The following is an 18,967-nucleotide window of genomic DNA, read 5'->3' as shown; positions in this document are numbered from 1 at the left end:
GTTGGACAAAAAATGTTAAAAACAGGTTGAAAAAGATTTTTAAAAGATGTAACAATGCAGTTACAGATTTTTTTTCTTTTTTTTTAAATAGCCGTGAAGATCTGAAATCAGTTTGCAAACTACTGTTTCTTGTCCATACAGGATTTGGGTGGGTCTCGGCAAAGTTGAGTAATTGATGGTTTACCACAGTTTGAGTCCTGTGAATAGGCAGAGTACAAGCAAGGTTCTTGGTCAACGAAAGGGGAAGGGAAAAATTGTTCGGTGTTCATTCACTCAGTAAAAAGCAACACAAATCTTTACTAACTCCTGTTTTGTCCTGAGACGTTGCTAAGTTGTAATGAATTGAAGGTGCAGCTCATTACAACTTATTCTTAGGTCAAATAAAATGACACTAAAGGGCTTTAAGTGTATTATTTACAATGTTTTTATTACTAAAGATGGTGTTTAATCTTTTTGTTTACAACTATCCAAACTGTGTTTCAATACTCCAGTACCGATATATTTTGATTAATGGTATTGTACTTGATTCAACCTAAAATGTGAAAATATTGTATACACAAGTCAATGTTCAATGAATAATAAACCCTAAAAACAAAATAAAATACTGGAAAGAGCAACTTATTTCAGTTATTTATATTTGCTATTAAACAATTATTTACAAACCACTCTGCCTTAGTACATATCTCAAACTTTTACACAATGGGAGTACCCAAAAATACACCACATGTCGTAAGAAGCTGGGCAGGCCAGTCCATGAGTGAACTTTCAGTGACAGTTGTCTCAAACAGTTTGATAATCAGTCTCACTCTATTCTCATTCTTCCCCTCACTGCCTTCACTCTTGACATTTGCTATTCTCAGTAAAGTAAGTAAGCCAGTGGCAATCACTGCACATGATATTTGAAGCAACAGACCCATTTCATTTGCTTTTATTTAAAATCCATTCAATAATAAATGACACTAATGATAAAATCATAATGCAGATCAATCAGATTTCATTGTGTATGTTGATTTAATGGTTTGATCAAGCAAAATACTAACTTCCACTACATTTTTAAATCTTGCAAATTCTATGAATCTATTAACTTCAAAAGCACACTGGTAATGGTTATCTTTAAAATGTAAAAATGCATAATCAGGTTTCTTCCCCATTATAAAGGTCATATTCTTTAAAGAGAATGTATTCTTTAAGGCGACTGGGCAATGACAGGAATGTCATAAATACCGGACACCGCAGCCTCACCCGGCCCATGCATTTTCGGATCTTCAGCCTGCACAGGTGTTTCAATGAACGTGGGTTTTCTGGAATTAAGAAAGGAATCATCATAAATGTGAACCTACTTAGAGAATATGAATTGAAAGATTTTTTTAAATTAATACATAGTTCACATTTTTCTATAAATATTGACATACAAAGTTTCATATGACTTACATGTAACAAAAGGCAGAGTGTTTCAGAAGATTCCAGAATTTAGCATTTACTAGACTTCCATGATCCAAATCAAACAGATACAAATTTGAGTAGATTTCTAAGGTACACCCTGGCAAATTGCTCAGCATACATTAAATGGTGCCATTATAATACGTGTACCAATTAAGCGGGGTACCTGCTTTTTGAGTGATGTGGAGGTAGTAGCATAACTCTATACAGATGGCTCTGCACCGGTTTCACATTTAGCAATGTCCAAATGCTGGCAACATTTTTAATAGCGAAAAGCTTTTGGCTGTCTGTTAACATTGGAATTTTAGAATGGTGCATTGTCTAGAAACTTATTTATTTTATTATTTGCAAATGCATAAGTGTTACAATAAAGAATGGAAACAAATTCAAAATATGAACATGGGAGATAAACTATGTCAAAAATGTTGCAAGTGTCAAGGGGCTTAGGTAGGTATCATACATGTGTCAGCCAAGCAGTAGCTGCAGCATTGTGGAGTCTGGAAGGTTCTCTTGGTAAACAAGTATGAAATCAGCAGCCATTCAATACAGGAAACTCTTTTTTATCCGGCACAGACGGGACGGGTGTGGTGCCGGTTTATCAAAAAGTCCGGATTACAGAGAGTTATAGTTAAAAGGTACGAGAGCTCGTACACAGCAACAAATCCAAGCTTCCCTGTTGCTCAGCAACAGCTGCAAGAAGCCCAACCACAGACCAAGCGTCCCTGTTGCTTAGCAACAAGTGCAGGCACCTCCGATTACACAGTCAAGATACAAGAAATGGCCACGAATATGAAGAAAAACGTAACTGAACCTACTCCTGAATTTTGCCAGTTAACCGAGATTTCTGGTTGTTTGGGTGCCGGTAAATCGAGAGTTTCCTGTAGATGTGCAGCGTCCTCGACTGCACCATAGCTGTGTTGTGTCCGTGTGTTGATAGAGACACTGAAGACAGGAGTTGGTTTCACAGGTGTTTACTAAACAAAGTCTGGAGGGGAACTAACTGATACAACACAATATACAGGCTTATATAGCCCGAGTGGCCATTACCGGCATTACAGTACACATGGGGCTCTTAAAGGCACATACACTACAATTCCTCCCCTTTTAGCCAACCAGTACATAATATTTTAAGTAATTATTAATTACTTGTTACAAGAAAAGTAATCTACACATTGCTGCAGTTAATTAATTATAAGTCAGTCTCTCTGGAGGCTTCCTGACTCGGTCCGGATAAGGCCTCGGTGGTGTAGTAGTTTCTGGTGGTGTAGTAGGTTCTTTTGGCAAGGCTGATTCGGCTTGAATGCCAGTGTCGGGTTCATTGGGTTCCAGTATCACCGGATCGGAGGTAGATATGGGTATCTCTACTTCATCGTTAGGCGTATAGAGTTGTGGTGTAGGTTGTCCCTTTTCGGATGACTCTATGATTTGGTCAGCATAGCACCTTATTATGCTTTCTCCGATGTCTACGGTATACATCAGCGGTCCTAGTCGCGTGCAGATAGTTCCAGGCTGCCATTTCTCGGTACGGTAGTCCCGGGCCAAAACTTGTTGACCTATCTGGAAGGTTCTAGTTGGCCTTTCATTCATGCCTTGAAATTGCCGGTTCTCCACGTCCCTTCTGATGTTGGGCTTGATCAAATCCAGCCGGCATCTTAGGCTTCTATTGAAGAACATCATGGCGGGAGTTTGGTTTGTAACCATATGTGTTGCATTCCTGTATGCGAACAAGAAGTTATCCACCTTGTGCTGAAGTTTTATGTCTTCATTACCCATGGCTTTTATGGCCTTCTTGAAGGTCTGGACAAACCTTTCAGCCAATCCATTGGTGGCGGGATGGTATGGGGCGGACGTGTAGTGCTTAACCCCATTGTTTTTTAAGAACTTCCTGAATTCTTCGGACACAAATTGCGGTCCATTATCAGAACAGATCTGTTCCGGCAGCCCATTCCTGGCAAATATGGTCCTTAATACTGTGTTGGTTTTTTCCGTGGTGGTGGAGGACATCTTTATTACCTCCGGCCACTTGGAGTGTGCATCAACCGCGATTAAGAACATTGAGTCCATAAATGGACCAGCAAAGTCGATGTGTACCCTTTGCCAGGGAGATGAGGGCCACTCCCATGGATGTAGAGGGGCTTGTGGTGGAGCGTTTTGGACCTTCTGGCATCCTAGGCAGCTCTTGGTCATTTCTTCGATGTCTCCATCGATACCTGGCCACCATACAAACGCCCTGGCTAGGTTCTTCATTTTCACTCCACCCAGATGCCCCGCGTGAAGCTCCTTTAGAACTTTATCCTGGAGTTTGGGTGGAATCACCACTCTGGATCCACACATCAAGGTTCCTCGGCACACTGACAGCTGTTCTCTTCTTTGCGAGAATGCTGGCAACAGTGGTTCGCCATGTGCTGGCCATCCCTTCACTGTTAAATCATAGACTCGTGAGAGAGTTGGGTCATTTCTAGTTTCCCTTTCAATGGCAGAATTTGTTACTGGTAGACATTCGACTATGGTAGAGTGGAAAATCTCCACTGGGTCTACGGTAGGTGCTTCTTCTACCGTTGGCAACGGTAGGCGCGATAACCCATCAGCATTCCCATGCTGTTTTGATCCTTTGTATTCTATGTTGTATTGGTGTGCCCCTAGAAAAAGGGACCACCTCTGTAGCCTTTGCGCTGTCATAATGGGAACACCCTTTTTAGGGTTGAATATGGAGATGAGGGGTTGATGGTCAGTCAACAAGGTAAATTTTTGTCCGTGTAGGTAATGGTTGAATTTCTTCACTCCCCATACCAGGCTGAGTGCTTCCCTGTCGATTTGGGCATAGTTACGCTCAGCTGAGTTCAATGAGCGTGACGCAAAAGCTATCGGCCGTTCCGAGCCATCAGGGAATTTATGCGATAATACTGCTCCTACGCCGTAAGGGGATGCATCGCACGCCAGTCTGATTGGCAGTGATGGGTTGTAATGAGCCAAAACTTCTTTGGACGTGATTAAGTCTTTGCATTTATGGAAGGCACGTTTACAGTCTTCGCTCCATTTCCAAATTACTCCTGTTTGTAGCAGTTCATTAAGAGGGTGTAGAAGAGTTGATAAGTTCGGTTAAAATTTATGATAGTAATTTATTAATCCCAGGAACGACCTTAATTGTGAAACATTTTCAGGTGCTGGGGCTTTTATGACCGCTTCAATTTTTTCAGGTGACTTATGCAACCCTTCTTTATTAATTATGTGGCCACAATATATTTGATTCTGGAAAAATTCGCACTTGGGGCGATTTGCTCGTAGGCCCCGTTCTCTCAGCCTAGTGAGCACCTGCTCCAAATTGGCAAGGTGCTCGTTGTCGTTTTCTCCTGTTACAAGGATGTCGTCTAGGTAGCATTGAGTCCCCGGAATCCCTTGGAGGACTTGCTCCATAGCTCTTTGCCAGATAGCTGGAGCAGATGCTACTCCAAAAACCAGTCGATTGTACTGGTACAGGCCTTTGTGTGTATTTATCGTGAGATACTTTTTAGAGGCCTCTTCAACCTCCATCTGTAGATATGCCTGTGCCAAGTCAATTTTGGTGAAACGTTTCCCTCTGGATAGTGAGGCGAAAATATCTTCTATCCTCGGAAGAGGATACTGTACCGTGTGAAGAATCGGGTTTACAGTCACCTTGAAGTCTCCACAGATGCGAATTTTTCTCTGTTCTTCAGATTTATCATTATTCAACGTTTTCTTCATGACTGGGACGATGGGTGTTGCCCACTCGCTCCAATCTATTTTGGATAATACGCCTGCCTTTTCCAAATTCTCCAGCTCTGCCTCGACTGCTGGACGAATTGCGTATGGCACCGGTCTTGCCTTAAAAAACTTGGGAATTGCCGCATCTTCCACTTTTATTGAGGCGGTGATGCCTTTCAAGGTTCCTAGTTTCTCTTGAAACACTTCCTTGGCGTTGGCCAAGATGTCTTTTAATCGTTCAGGTATGATGTCATCATCATTTTTTTCCTTACTGGTCACCGTCAGTGCCTGAATGGAGTGCCAGTCTAAACGTATTTTCCTGATCCATTCACGTCCCAACAGCGGTGGACCACCATCTTGTAGAACGTATAAATATAACTTCTGTATTTCCTTGCCGTTGTATACAACAGGCACCCTTATTTTTCCTTTGGGGTATACTTTCTGCCCTGTATATGTTTTCAAGATAATGGATGTGTCTTTTAAAGGTATATGCGGAAATAGCCGCTCGTAATCCCGTCGATTTATGACGGTCAGAGCTGATCCTGTATCTAGCTCCATTTTAACTGGGGACCCTGCTATTGTGAGGGTAACCCAAATGGTCTGGTAATCTTCTTTGGCAATTACATTATGTAATTTGAGAGAGCTTAGTCTCTTGTTTCCGGAGTCGCTATCGCTCTTCTGGTCTTCGGGGCTACTGTCCGTCATCATTTGTACCTTTCTGTGCTTTTCTTTATTGATTTTTTTTCTGTTAGTGGATTTTTTTGTTTCCAGATCGGCATACACGTGTAATGTGTTCCATTTTTCCGCATTGCCTGCATGCTTTGTCCTTGAACCAGCAGTCTCTCTGGTCATGGGTGGATCTGCCGCAGCGATAACATCTCTCGAAACCCCGTGTCATTTCATGGGTGCCGAAGTCCTGTGGCTTTTGCTGTATCTCTGCAGCTCCTCTTGCACTGAAAGCCTTGTCCAGTGTCAAATCTTTCTCAGAAAGTAGCCTTTTTTTGTGTTCCTTCACTTAGGAGACCGCAGACGAATTTGTCTCGTAGAGAATCTGCCAGTCCTGCCCCGAATTGGCAGTGTAGGGTATCAACAATCTCCTTAAAATTCTTGTCCATCGGTTCGGCTGGAATGATTAAGTTTCGTAACAGCTTGTATGTCTTTGCGCCCATTAGATTTAGAAGTACTGAAGCTTTTTTTTCATCTTCTATTCCATTTGCGGTGCAATATACCTCCACTCTTTCCACATATGTGGTCCAATCCTCTATCTTGTTATCAAAAGCATCAATATTGCCAGATTTAGGCATCCTAGAAAAAAAATGGCGCTTCCCGCGCTTTTCTTTCTTTTCTGCAGAAAAGATATGGCGCTTCCCGCGCTTCTCCGCCGCTGCTGCCGATGACAACGCTGTTTCCCGCGGTTTCCGTTCTTTTTATTTATTTATTTACAGTTGGAGATTCGTTCCCGCTGGACTCTCTCTCTAGGTCTGAACGCCGACCTGCTTGCAGCGCCGGCCGTCTCCCGAGTGCTCCCTCCCCGTCTGTTACTGCTTGCCTCTGCTTTCGCTGCTTGGCCTAGCTGCAGAGCCAGCTGCTGGAGCCCCAGCCCGATGCCCAGGAAGGATTATTGCAGTACCTGCCACCGGCTTGGCTAGCTGGTGAAACCACAGCTTTTTCTTTTTCTTTTCAACTTTGGACGCCAGAGGAATCGATGTCCTTGAGGTGCTGCCGAATTGCAGGTAAGTTTGTTTCCAATTCGTCGCCACTGTTGTGTCCGTGTGTTGATAGAGACACTGAAGACAGGAGTTGGTTTCACAGGTGTTTACTAAACAAAGCCTGAAGGGGAACTAACTGATACAATACAATATACAGGCTTATATAGCCCGAGTGGCCATTACCAGCATTACAGTACACATGGGGCTCTTAAAGGCACATACACTACAATTTGCACAGAGGGCTGTTCCTGAGTCCACAGGTGCAGTCATTTGTCACACCTTTCCACCCTACATCTAAAACAGTTGAGCTTGCACCAGAGATAACATGGCAGCTCAAAACCAGGCAGTCTCTCATCAGGCTGGGTGATGAGAAAGGAGTTTCTTACAGAGGGAGCAGCTCATCCCCATCCTATTCACCATAAAAAGGCAGCATCTGCCATGGAGATGGTTGGTTGCATTGTCCACATTGATGAGTTAGTGGTGAGGCGCCTCCACTATATCTTTGATAAGGGACAGTTATGGTATCTCCTGGATTTTCTCAAGAAAGATTTTTGCTGCAATATAACACCTGATGTTAGGGGTGGGGGGCATATATTTGAGGTGGCTGGTACCCATTCGGCATTTGTTGGTCTTATAGTCCCAGTTATTATTATCCCTGTTAATATATTGGTCTACTTGTCAAGATGGTAAAGATGTTATCTCGATGAGTTGTTTATGGCTATGATGTTAGGCAATAAGCTGAACACTTGGAGGATCCAGAAGAACAGGCTCCCCCAGGGATCTATTCTTGCTCCAACTTTTTAAAACATATTTACAAATGAACTGCCTCCAACATACTCCAGTCATTCAAGTAAGCAGATGATATCTGCCTTGCTTCAAGAGACAGAGACTTCAGACAGATTGAGGACAACCTGAACCAAGACATGGCAGCCATCAGTAACTATTGCCAAAAATGGAAATATAAGCCTGCTGTGTCATCATGCTCCCATCATAATCATGTCAACACTTCATGAGAACTCAACAACTTCTTGGACGGAGAACGGCTAGCTCATGACCCAAAGCCAGCAAACCTAGGAATAACTCTAGTTTGCACACTTACTTACAAGGGCCGCCTTACCAATGTAGCTCAGAAGATCAAAAACAGAAATGGCCTCCAAAATAAGCTTGCGGACTCAACTAATGTGCAAACATTGCGCAGCTCGGTGCTAGCTCTCTGCTACTCAGTTGGAGAATAATACGCTCCTGTGAGGTTAAACACTTCTCACACAAAACTAGTTGAAATACGACAAAATCAAACAATGAGAATAATAGAAAATGATCAAACTTTAAAACTTAAAGATAGTTTTGCTATACTGGGGCCAATATGAAGCAGATAGGAGTGAGACCAACTTCTTGAGATGGTTTCACACCCAAAGTGGCAACCTGATCTGATGTGAGTTTGGATGCAGTCAAGATAGTGGTAGTAAGTTAATTGGTTAGAAACAAGTGTATATTTGCTGTATTCATGTAAACCCCAGTTTCTCAAGTCACAATTTCATATGGAAGTTCTTTAACTTAAGGGAAAGCTAAGAATTGTGCAAAGTTTGAATTTCTAAGACAAATTTCCTAGAATATTGGTCTGAGACCATTCATATTGCTTGGCTCAAGGAAATTGATAACACACATGTACAGAACTTGGATGCTGTAGTGTATGTACTTTGTAGAAGGAACTATATTCTGCAGCCCCTGTATACTGCAGTACCAGTAGTGACCACCCCTGTACATAAGCCTGTGTAGTAACTTTGCATAGTAGTTCCAGTTTGTCTCCACTCAGTAAAGACCTGTTATAACCAACTCCTGCAGTCCGTGTCTCAATTACACATGGACATAATACTGGCGACGAGCAGATCCGAACTTACCTACAGTCTGCACCACCTCATGGGGATCCATCCCTGAAGCGAAGTTGTCAGAGGTCGAGGCCAGAAGGAAGAAAGAAAAAAAATAAATAAATAAAACAATCAGAAGAAACGGGCGTCGACCGTGGGCAACCGCCTCTGATTCATCGGAGTGAAAGATTTGCAGGAGAGGCTGTCGAGAGCGGGGCTTGGTTATCCTGTCGATGGTGTTCCAGCTAATCGGGCTGGCGGCAGGTAGTACACTGATCCTTCCTGGGCTGCGGCGGGCTAGAGCTCGATCGGGTGGCTTTTCAACAGGGCCGAGCAGCGTTGTCGGGAAGAGGAGAGAGAGAGGGTGGAGCACACAGGGCGCGGCCGGTGCTACGAAGCCGGGCAGCGTACAGACCCGAGAAGAGGGAGGAAAGTGTCCCGCAGGGTTGCTCCGACGACGGGGAAATAAAAGAAATTAGAAGCGCAGAAAGCCGCGAGGAGCTGCAGTTGCCACGGGAACCACGGAGAGCGGCGTTAGCAGCAGCGCGGGGGGAAGTGCGCGAAGACCATAGGGCGTCGCCATCAAGGCATAAAACGCCAGCAACAGCGCTAGCAGCAGCGGAGAAGACGGAAAGCGCAGGAGACGCCATTTTGTTAAATCGGGGAAGAAGGCAAAGCGCGGGAGGCGCCATCTTAGATTTCCAAGATGCCGAAGACTGGCAATATCACTGCCTTCAATAATGCAATAGAAGACTGGACCACGTATGTGGAAAGAGTCGAAGTATATTGTGAGGCAAACGAAGTAGCCGATGAGAAAAAGGCATCGGTACTACTTGTGGTAAACCACTGTTTGTATTCCACTGTGTACATGCCTGGACATGCCTCGGCTGACTCCTCCCACAAGTCCTAGTATAAAGGTGACTGCTCCCCAGCCCTTTGTATTTCTGGACCGGTCGACCACTCGAGGCAGACCTTCATTCTTTTGTTAATAAAAGCCTTTAGTTACTCTCTTAACTCTCAGTCTTTTATGAGTAAGTGATAGCGCATCAATTTTATTAACAACATTTTTATAATGGAGAAGATCCTCACACCAGCATGCCTGGACTTAGATCATCGGGAGGCGGACTCATCCACCAAGTTTACTCACTGGCTTAAGTGTTTCGAAAAATTCCTGACCGCCTCCGCAGCAATCAAATCGGACGAGGACAAACTGGATGTCCTGACCTCCAAAGTGAACCACCGAGTGTACTCGGTCATCCAAGACGCGACCTCGTACGCGGACGCTATCAAGCTCCTCAAGGACCAGTACACGCGCCCAGTGAACGAAGTGTACGCCAGGCACCTTCTGGGGAGTCGTAAACAACAACCTGGGGAATCGACCGTGGAATACCTTCAGGCACTGTCTGTGCTTGGCCGGGCCTGTGGTTGTAAGGATGTAAAGGCCGCCGTGTACACAGAGGAACTTATCCGGGACGCTTTTGTAGCGGGCCACAGATCCAATTACACCCGACAGCGACTGTTGGAGCAGAGCGACCTCGACCTCAACAAGGCCTCTGAACTCGCACTATCATTGGATGCAGCCTACCGGGGCATGGATGCCTACTCCTCTGCACCGTGGACGCCGCGGGGAATGACAGCCTGGGACACGGTAGGACCGCCTCATAGCGCCGTGCCACCCCAGCCACACCCCAGCAACGGCCCAACTACCGCAGCAGTGTCCCAAGGCCAGACAGCAGTGCCCCAAGGCCAGAAATGCTACTTCTGTGGCCAAGCAAAACACCCCAGAGCGCGCTGCCCGGCGAAAAACGCGATCTGCTCGGGCTGCGGGAAGAAGGGACACTACGCTAACGTCTGCAGGGCCAAAGCCACCCCGAACACCAGCAGCGCCGCGTGTGGGCCGTGTGGGCCATGCGGGCCGCCATCTTGGGCCTCCCCGGCCATGTGCGAACCACCGGTACAGCAGCCATTTTGGATGCCTCCAGCCACATGGGGATCATGGACGCCGCCATCTTGGACGACAGCCGGAACGCAGCAGGCCCCCAACACCGCCTCATCTGATACCCGCAGCGACACACCGACCCCTACGCTGGCATCCGTTACACTGGACCAAGCGAGACCGCACCAGCTGGCCAGTTCCACAATGGACATTAAGGTAAATGGCCACGATACAATCTGCCTTTTTGACTCTGGGAGCACGGAGAGCTTCATCCACCCCGACACGGTGCGGCGTTGCTCTCTCCCAGTCCTGCCTGCGCACCAGCGGATTTCTATGGCCTCCGAGTCCCAGTCGGCGGACATCGGCGGCTACTGCGTAGTGACACTCGTAGTAGACGGGACCGTGTACGATCATTTTAAACTTCTGGTACTGCCCGACCTCTGCGCTGCCGTCCTGCTGGGGTTAGATTTTCAGTGCCACCTTAAAAGTGTTACGATGGCGTACGGTGGACCCCTACCCCCACTCACAGTCCGCAGCCAGCAGCTCCCAAATTGCCCGCCGCGCACCAGGTGCAACCTCTCCACACTCAGAGTCACCCCCCCCCACCCTCCCACTGTTTGCTAACCTCACCCCCGACTGTAAGCCCATCGCCACAAAGAGCAGGCGATACAGTGCCGGGGACAGGGTTTTCATTAAAACCGAAGTGGAGCGGCTCCTGACGGAAGGGATTATTGAGGGCAGCACCAGCCCCTGGCGAGCCCAGGTTGTGGTCGTTAAGACCGGCGAGAAGCAGCGCCTGGTCATCGACTACAGCCAGACAATAAATCGCTACACCCTGCTGGACGCCTACCCACTCCCCCGCATAGCTGATATGGTCAACCAGATCGCGCAGTACCGTGTCTTCTCGACCATTGACCTGAAATCAGCGTACCACCAGCTCCCTATCCGCCCTGAGGACCGCCAGTATACTGCCTTTGAGGCAAACGGCCACCTCTACCACTTCCTTAGGGTTCCCTTTGGCGTCACCAACGGGGTCTCCGTCTTCCAAAGGGAGATGGACCGGATGGTAGATCAAAATGCGTTGCAGGCCACTTTCCCATATCTGGACAATGTGACCATCTGCGGCCGTGACTTGCAGGACCATGACGCAAACCTCAAAAAATTCCTCTGCACCGCCCAACTCCTGAACCTGACATATAACAAGGAGAAGTGCATATTCCGCACAAACCGCCTCGCCATCCTTGGCTGTGTTGTGGAACACGGAGTCATCGGCCCCGACCCCGACCGGATGCGTCCCCTTATGGAACTCCCACTGCCCTACTGCCTCAAGGCCCGGAAGAGGTGCCTAGGGTTTTTCTCCTATTATGCCCAGTGGGTCCCCTACTATGCGGACAAGGCCCATCCGCTGATCAAGTCCACCTCTTTTCCCTTGACGGCAGAGGCCCGCTTAGCCTTCCACCGTATCAAGGAAGACATTGCCAAAGCCACCATGCATGCAGTGGACGAATCCATCCCCTTCAAGGTGGAAAGCGACGCGTCCGACTTTGCCCTGGCCACTACCCTCAATCAGGCGGGGAGACCCGTGGCCTTCTTTTCACGAACCCTCCAAGGCCCGGAGACCAGACACTCCGCTGTTGAGAAGGAGGCCCAGGCGATTGTGGAGGCTGTGCGTCATTGGAGGCACTACCTGGCCGGAAAACGATTTACCCTGCTCACTGACCAACGTTCAGTTGCTTTCATGTTTAACAACAAGCAGAGGGGCAAAATCAAAAATGACAAGATCTTGAGGTGGAGAATCGAACTTTCCACCTACAATTACGAGATCTTGTACCGGCCCGGGAAGCTCAATGAACCCCCGGATGCGCTATCGCGTGGCACCTGCGCCAGCGTGCAGATCGATAGACTGCGGGCCCTCCACAATGACCTCTGCCACCCGGGGGTCACCAGGTTCTTCCACTTCATCAAGGCCCGCAACCTGCCTTACTCTATTGAGGAGGTCAGGACCATGGCCAGGAACTGCCAAGTCTGCGCTGAGTGCAAACCGCACTTTTATAGACCAGACAGGGCCCACCTGATAAAAGCCACTCGCCCCTTCGAGCGCCTGAGCGTTGATTTTAAAGGGCCTCTCCCCTCCTCCGACCGCAATGTGTACTTCCTCAATATTATTGATGAGTACTCCCGTTTCCCGTTCGCCATCCCCTGCCCGGACATGACCAGTGCCACGGTCATTAAATGTCTGAACGACCTCTTCACCCTGTTCGGTTTCCCCAGCTATATCCATAGCGACCGGGGCTCATCGTTTATGAGCGACGAACTCCGTCAGTACCTGCTAACTAGGGGTATTGCCACAAGCAGGACCACCAGTTACAACCCCCGGGGGAACGGACAGGTGGAAAGAGAAAATGCGACAGTTTGGAAGGCCGCCCTGCTAGCCTTAAAGTCTAGGGGCCTTCCAACCTCCCGCTGGCAGGATGTGCTCCCCGATGCGCTCCACTCTATTCGGTCACTGCTCTGCACTGCCACTAATGCCACCCCTCATGAGAAAATGTTTGTCTTCCCAAGGAAGTCCACATCGGGGACATCGCTACCGCCATGGCTGACGTCCCCAGGGCCGGTCCTACTGAGAAGGCACATGAGGACCCATAAAACGGACCCCCTGGTCAAGAGGGTCGACCTCCTCCACGCCATCCCCCAGTATGCTTACATTGCATACCCGGACGGGCGGGAGGACACAGTCTCCATAAGAGACCTTGCACCCTCGGGGGCCGCAGTAACCCACTACTCACTACCACCCCCCCCCCCACGATCCGATATCCAGCCCCAGCAGACGGCAGGCCTGGGCCCCGCGACCCGCTCGACATCTACGAGGATGACACGCCTGTGCCACAGCCCACGCAGGACTCGACGCCGGAAGCTCCACTACCCCTGCCGTCGCCACGCCGATCACAGCGGCAGACAAGACCTCCGGAGAGACTCCAATACACTGACTTTTAATACACTTCACCCCGCCGGACTCAATTTTAAACAAGGGGTGAATGTGGTAAACCACTGTTTGTATTCCACTGTGTACATGCCTGGACATGCCTCGGCTGACTCCTCCCACAAGTCCTAGTATAAAGGTGACTGCTCCCCAGCCCTTTGTATTTCTGGACCGGTCGACCACTCGAGGCAGACCTTCATTCTTTTGTTAATAAAAGCCTTTAGTTACTCTCTTAACTCTCAGTCTTTTATGAGTAAATGATAGCGCATCACTACTAAACTTAATGGGCTCAAGAACGTACAGCCTATTGCGGAACCTGATTACTCCAGCCAAACCGATGGCGAAGAGTTTTAACGAAATTGTTGATATCCTACAGGAACACCTAAATCCTACACTGCTGCTGATAGCAGAAAGATTTAAATTCCACAGGAGAAATCAGCATAAAGATGAGAGCAATGCTGATTACCTTACGGAACTACGCAAGCTATAAAAGCACTGCCAGTTCGGAGCAGGACTGGCAGATACCCTACGGGACAAATTTGTCTGTGGACTCCTGAGTGAAGGAACCCAGAAGAGGTTACTCTCAGAGAAAGAGCTGACGCTAGATAAGGCTTTCAGCATGGCAGTATCGTATGAAGCAGCAGCAAGGGGAGCTGCAGAAATACAGCAAAAGCCACAGGAATACGGCACTCACGAAATGACACGGGGATTTGAAAAATGTTATCGCTGCGGCAGAACAACCCATGACCAGGACAAAATATGCAGGCAATGCGGAAAGATGGGACACATTGCACGAGTTTGCAGGTCTGGGAAGAAAACTAATGACAACAAAAAGGCTACTAAGGAACAGTACAGGAAAGTACAAAAGATGACGGACAGTAGTTCCGAAGACCAGATGAGCGATAGTGAATCCGGGAACAAGAGACTAAGGTGTCTCAAACTTCACAACGTAATCGCAAAAGAGGATCACCGAACCATTTGGGTCACCCTCACGATAGCAGGGTCCCAAGTCAAAATGGAATTGGATACAGGATCAGCCCTGACCGTCATGAATCAACGAGACTATGAGCGGCTATTCTCACACATACCCTTGAAAGAGACATCCATTGGCTTGAAGACGTATACGGGGCAAAAAGTATACCCCAGAGGGAAAATAAGGGTGCCTGTCGAATACAACAGCAAGGAAATACAGAAATTGTATCTGTACATACTGCAAGATGGTGGACCACCATTATTGGGACATGAATGGATCAGAAAGATAAGTTTAGACTGGCACTCCATTCAGGCACTGACGGTGGCTGGTAAAAAGGATGATGACGTCACACCTGGACGATTGTCAAAAATCTTAGCTAACGCCAAAGAGGTATTTCAACAAGAACTGGGAACTCTTAAAGGCGTAACCGCCTCGATAAAAATAGAAGAGAATGCAATTCCCAAGTTTTTCAAAGCAAGACCGGCACCATATGCAATTCGCCCAGCCGTCGAGGCAGAGCTGGAGAATCTGGAGAATGCAGGCGTGTTATCTAAAGTAGACTGGAGCGAGTGGGCGACACCCATCGTTCCTGTCATGAAGAAAATGTTAAACAATAAGTCTGAGGAGCCAAGGAAGGTTCGCATCTGTGGGGACTTCAAGGTGACGGTGAACCCAGTCCTTCACACAGTACAATATCCTCTCCCGAGGATAGAAGATATTTTCGCCTCACTATCTGTAGGGAAGCGTTTTACAAAAATTGACCTAGCACAAGCATATTTGCAGATGGAGGTTGAAGAATCCTCTAGGAAGTATCTCACGATAAACACTCACAAAGGTCTTTACCAGTATAATCGACTGGTATTCGGAGTAGCATCAGCTCCGGCGATATGGCAAAGAGCGATGGAACAAGTCCTGCAAGGGATTCCGGGGACTCAGTGTTACTTGGACGACATCCTAGTGACAGGTGAAGATGACAGTGAACACCTTGCCAACCTAGAGCAGGTGCTCACTAGACTAAGAGAACATGGGCTACGAGCCAATCGCCCCAAGTGCGAGTTTTTTAAGAAACAGATATCGTATTGTGGCCACGTGATTGATGATAAGGGGTTACATAAGTCCCCTGACAAAATTGAAGCGGTAGTTAAGGCTCCAGTGCCTGAAAATGTGTCGCAACTGAGGTCATTCCTCGGATTGGTGAACTACTACCATAAGTTTTTGCCGAATTTGTCCACAATTCTGCACCCACTGAAAGCCCTACTACAAACTGGAGTAGCATGGAAATGGAGCGATGAATGTAAGCGGGCCTTTCAGAAGAGTAAAGACCTAATCACTTCAAGAGAAGTATTGGCTCACTACAACCCATCACTACCGATAAGACTGGCGTGTGATGCGTCTCCCTACGGCATTGGAGCGGTACTGTCACATAAATTCCTTGATGGTTCAGAGAGGCCGATAGCTTTTGCGTCACGCTCGTTAACTTCAGCCGAGTGTAACTACACCCAGATTGACAGAGAGGCCCTCAACCTGGTGTGGGGGGTGAAGAAGTTCAATCACTACCTGCACGGTCAGAAATTTACTCTACTAACTGATCATCAACCTCTCGTCTCCATTTTCAACCCTCAGAAGGGCGTCCCGATAATGACAGCACAACGGCTACAGAGGTGGTCCCTTTTCCTAGGGGCACACCAATATGACATAGAGTACAAAGGAACTAAACAGCATGGGAATGCTGATGGATTGTCGCGCCTACCGTTGCCGACGGTGGAAGAAGCACCTGCAGTGGATCCAGTGGAGATATTCCACTCGACCATAGTCGAATGTCTACCTGTGACGAATGCAAACATAGAAAAGGAAACACGAAATGACCCGACACTCTCCTGGGTCTATGATTTAACGGTGAAGAGATGGCCAGCACATGGCGAACCACTGTTGCCAGCATTCTCGCCGAGAAGAGAACAGCTGTCAGTGTGCAGAGGAACCTTGATGTGTGGATCCAGAGTAGTAATTCCACCCAAATTGAAGGATAGATTGCTCAATGAGCTTCATAAGGGTCATCTGGGAGGGGTAAAAAGGAAGAACTTAGCCAGAGCGTTTGTGTGGTGGCCCGGAATCGATAGAGAAATCGAAGAGATGACCAAGAGCTGTACAGGATGCCAGAAGGTCCAAAACGCCCCACGACAAGCCCCTCTACATCCATGGGAGTGGCCCTTATCTCCATGGCAAAGGGTGCACATTGATTTTGCTGGTCCATTTATGGACTCGATGTTTTTAATTGCGGTGGATGCACATTCAAAGTGGCCAGAGGTAATAAAAATGTCCTCAACCACCACAGAAAAAACTATCACAGTCTTACGAACCATATTCGCCAGAAATGGGCTGCCTGAACAGATTTGCTCCGACAATGGACCACAGTTTGTGTCTGAAGAGTTCCGGAGGTTCTTAAAGAACAATGGTGTTAAGCATTACACATCCGCCCCATATCATCCAGCCACCAATGGATTGGCTGAGAGGTTCGTTCAAACATTCAAGAAGGCTATCAAGGCAATGTGTAATGAAGACATACCCCTACAACACAAGGTGGATAACTTCTTGTTTGCCTACCGGAATGCGACACATGCGGTTACCAACCAAACTCCAGCCATGATGTTCTTCAATCGAAGACTACGATGCCGCTTGGATTTGGTTAAGCCAAACATCAGAAGAGATGTGGAGAACAGGCAGTTTCAGAATATGAATGAAAGGCCGACCAGGAGTTTTAAGATAGGTCAACCAGTTTTGGCCCGGGACTACCGCACAGAGAAATGGCAGCCAGGAACGATCTGTACACGGCAAGGACCTCTAATGTATACCGTGGATGTTGGAGAGAGCATTGTAAGATGCCATGCTGACCAGATTCTAGAGTCACTGGAAAACGTCAATTCCACACCACGATCCGATACACCTGGTGATGAAACCGAAGTACCAATTGCATCTACCTCAGAATCGGGAATATTGGAAGCAGACGAACCCAACAACGATGTTGATTCCGAATCAACTCTGCCAGAAGAACCTGATACCCCAAAGAGGCGTTATCCAGACAGAGTCAGGAAGCCTCCTCAAAGACTGAACTTATAATTGCTTAACTTCAGCTAATGTATATGACAACTGTAATTGTAAATATGTTATTTAATTATTAATCGAATGTTATGTACTGTTTAGCTAAAAGGGGAGGAATTGTAGTGTATGTACTTTGCAGAAGGAACTATATTCTGCAGCCCCTGTATACTGCAGTACCAGTAGTGACCACCCCTGTATATAAGCTTGTGTAGTAACTTTGCATAGTTAGTTCCAGTTTGTCTCCACTCAGTAAAGACCTGTTATAACCAACTCCTGCAGTCCGTGTCTCAATTACACACGGACATAATAGATGCCACCATCCGCACTCTAAATATTTAAATTAATTCCAGGTAGATTTAAAAAGTGCTAAGGAGCTCCAAGCGACTTGTTAAAACAGATTTGACAGCACAGTGGAGTTATACTCCACAGTGTAAAACCCAAGTACTCTCACACCGCTTCTCTTAGGAGTTGGGTTGGACTCTGAATTTATACTGCAATTTTAGCATTGCTACAAAGAAGAAACTATTTTGCTGTGACACTAAGTTTGCAGTATAAATGCACCCTATATGTGCCCTGGGAAAGCCATTATGTTGAGCTAATATTCATTAGTGCACCTTAATTACCAAAGACATTGAAACCATATAATCAAAAACTTACTTGTGATATGTCTGATTTCTGACCATTCATCTTGTTGTTCAAGTGCAGCTTCCAGTTTAGAGCAGAAATGAACGTGAGCCACATAATCCAACATCACACGGATCACTTTCCCAGATAGGTGCTTTAACCAGTTTAAAGTAATGACTTCACAAAACTGAAATAGAAATTCAACAGACTAAATAATATTCGGGTAAATGTTTTAAAAATTGATCGTTTCCTTCTCCCTTTTCAAACGACAACAAAAAGCATTGTCCGCAGCTGAATTCAGTAACATTTCAGAGCATTAAAGTCTTGCTTGAATGAAAGCATTGCTGTGGCATATTCGAGCTTAGTGAACTGAACTGTTTCATTTACTCCTGAAACCCCAGAAACTTGTGTTCATGAAGCCCGTTTCGTAGCTCAACTGTGCATCTTTTTAAATTCTATTATCTTTTTGGTGGATTTCTGTGTTTAAGGAAACATACTTCAGTGCTGAACAATGAAACCTTTCCACTTTTGGCATAGTTTCAGTATTGAGCAGTGTTGATTCATCGTACATGGGGAATGTAGACAGTTTGTTCAACTGTGGAGAGCATTGCAGCCAAGCTC

The 18,967-nt window shown here is 46.8% G+C and overlaps 1 protein-coding gene across 9 annotated transcripts in view; it reads right to left on the bottom strand.

The window, feature by feature from the left end:
- Window positions 1-618: 618 nt before the first annotated feature.
- Window positions 619-18,967, bottom strand: part of asb14a (ankyrin repeat and SOCS box containing 14a) — a 65,109-nt gene continuing 46,760 nt past the window's right edge. For all 9 annotated transcript variants that reach the window (XM_086001604.1, XM_086001606.1, XM_086001608.1 and 6 more), the window contains 2 exons: window positions 18,380-18,533; window positions 619-1,301 (listed from right to left, as the gene is read on the bottom strand). In XM_086001604.1, coding sequence (XP_085857730.1) covers window positions 1,135-1,301; window positions 18,380-18,533 — 321 coding nt within the window. In that variant the 3' untranslated portion in view covers window positions 619-1,134. The remainder of the gene's footprint in view (window positions 1,302-18,379; window positions 18,534-18,967) is intronic.

Source organism: Somniosus microcephalus, chromosome 11, assembly GCF_052327205.1.
Source record: "Somniosus microcephalus isolate GS21.2 chromosome 11, FLI_Smic_1.0, whole genome shotgun sequence".
In the NCBI taxonomy this organism is placed as follows: domain Eukaryota; kingdom Metazoa; phylum Chordata; class Chondrichthyes; order Squaliformes; family Somniosidae; genus Somniosus; species Somniosus microcephalus.
This window is presented reverse-complemented; position numbering and strand designations above follow the sequence as displayed.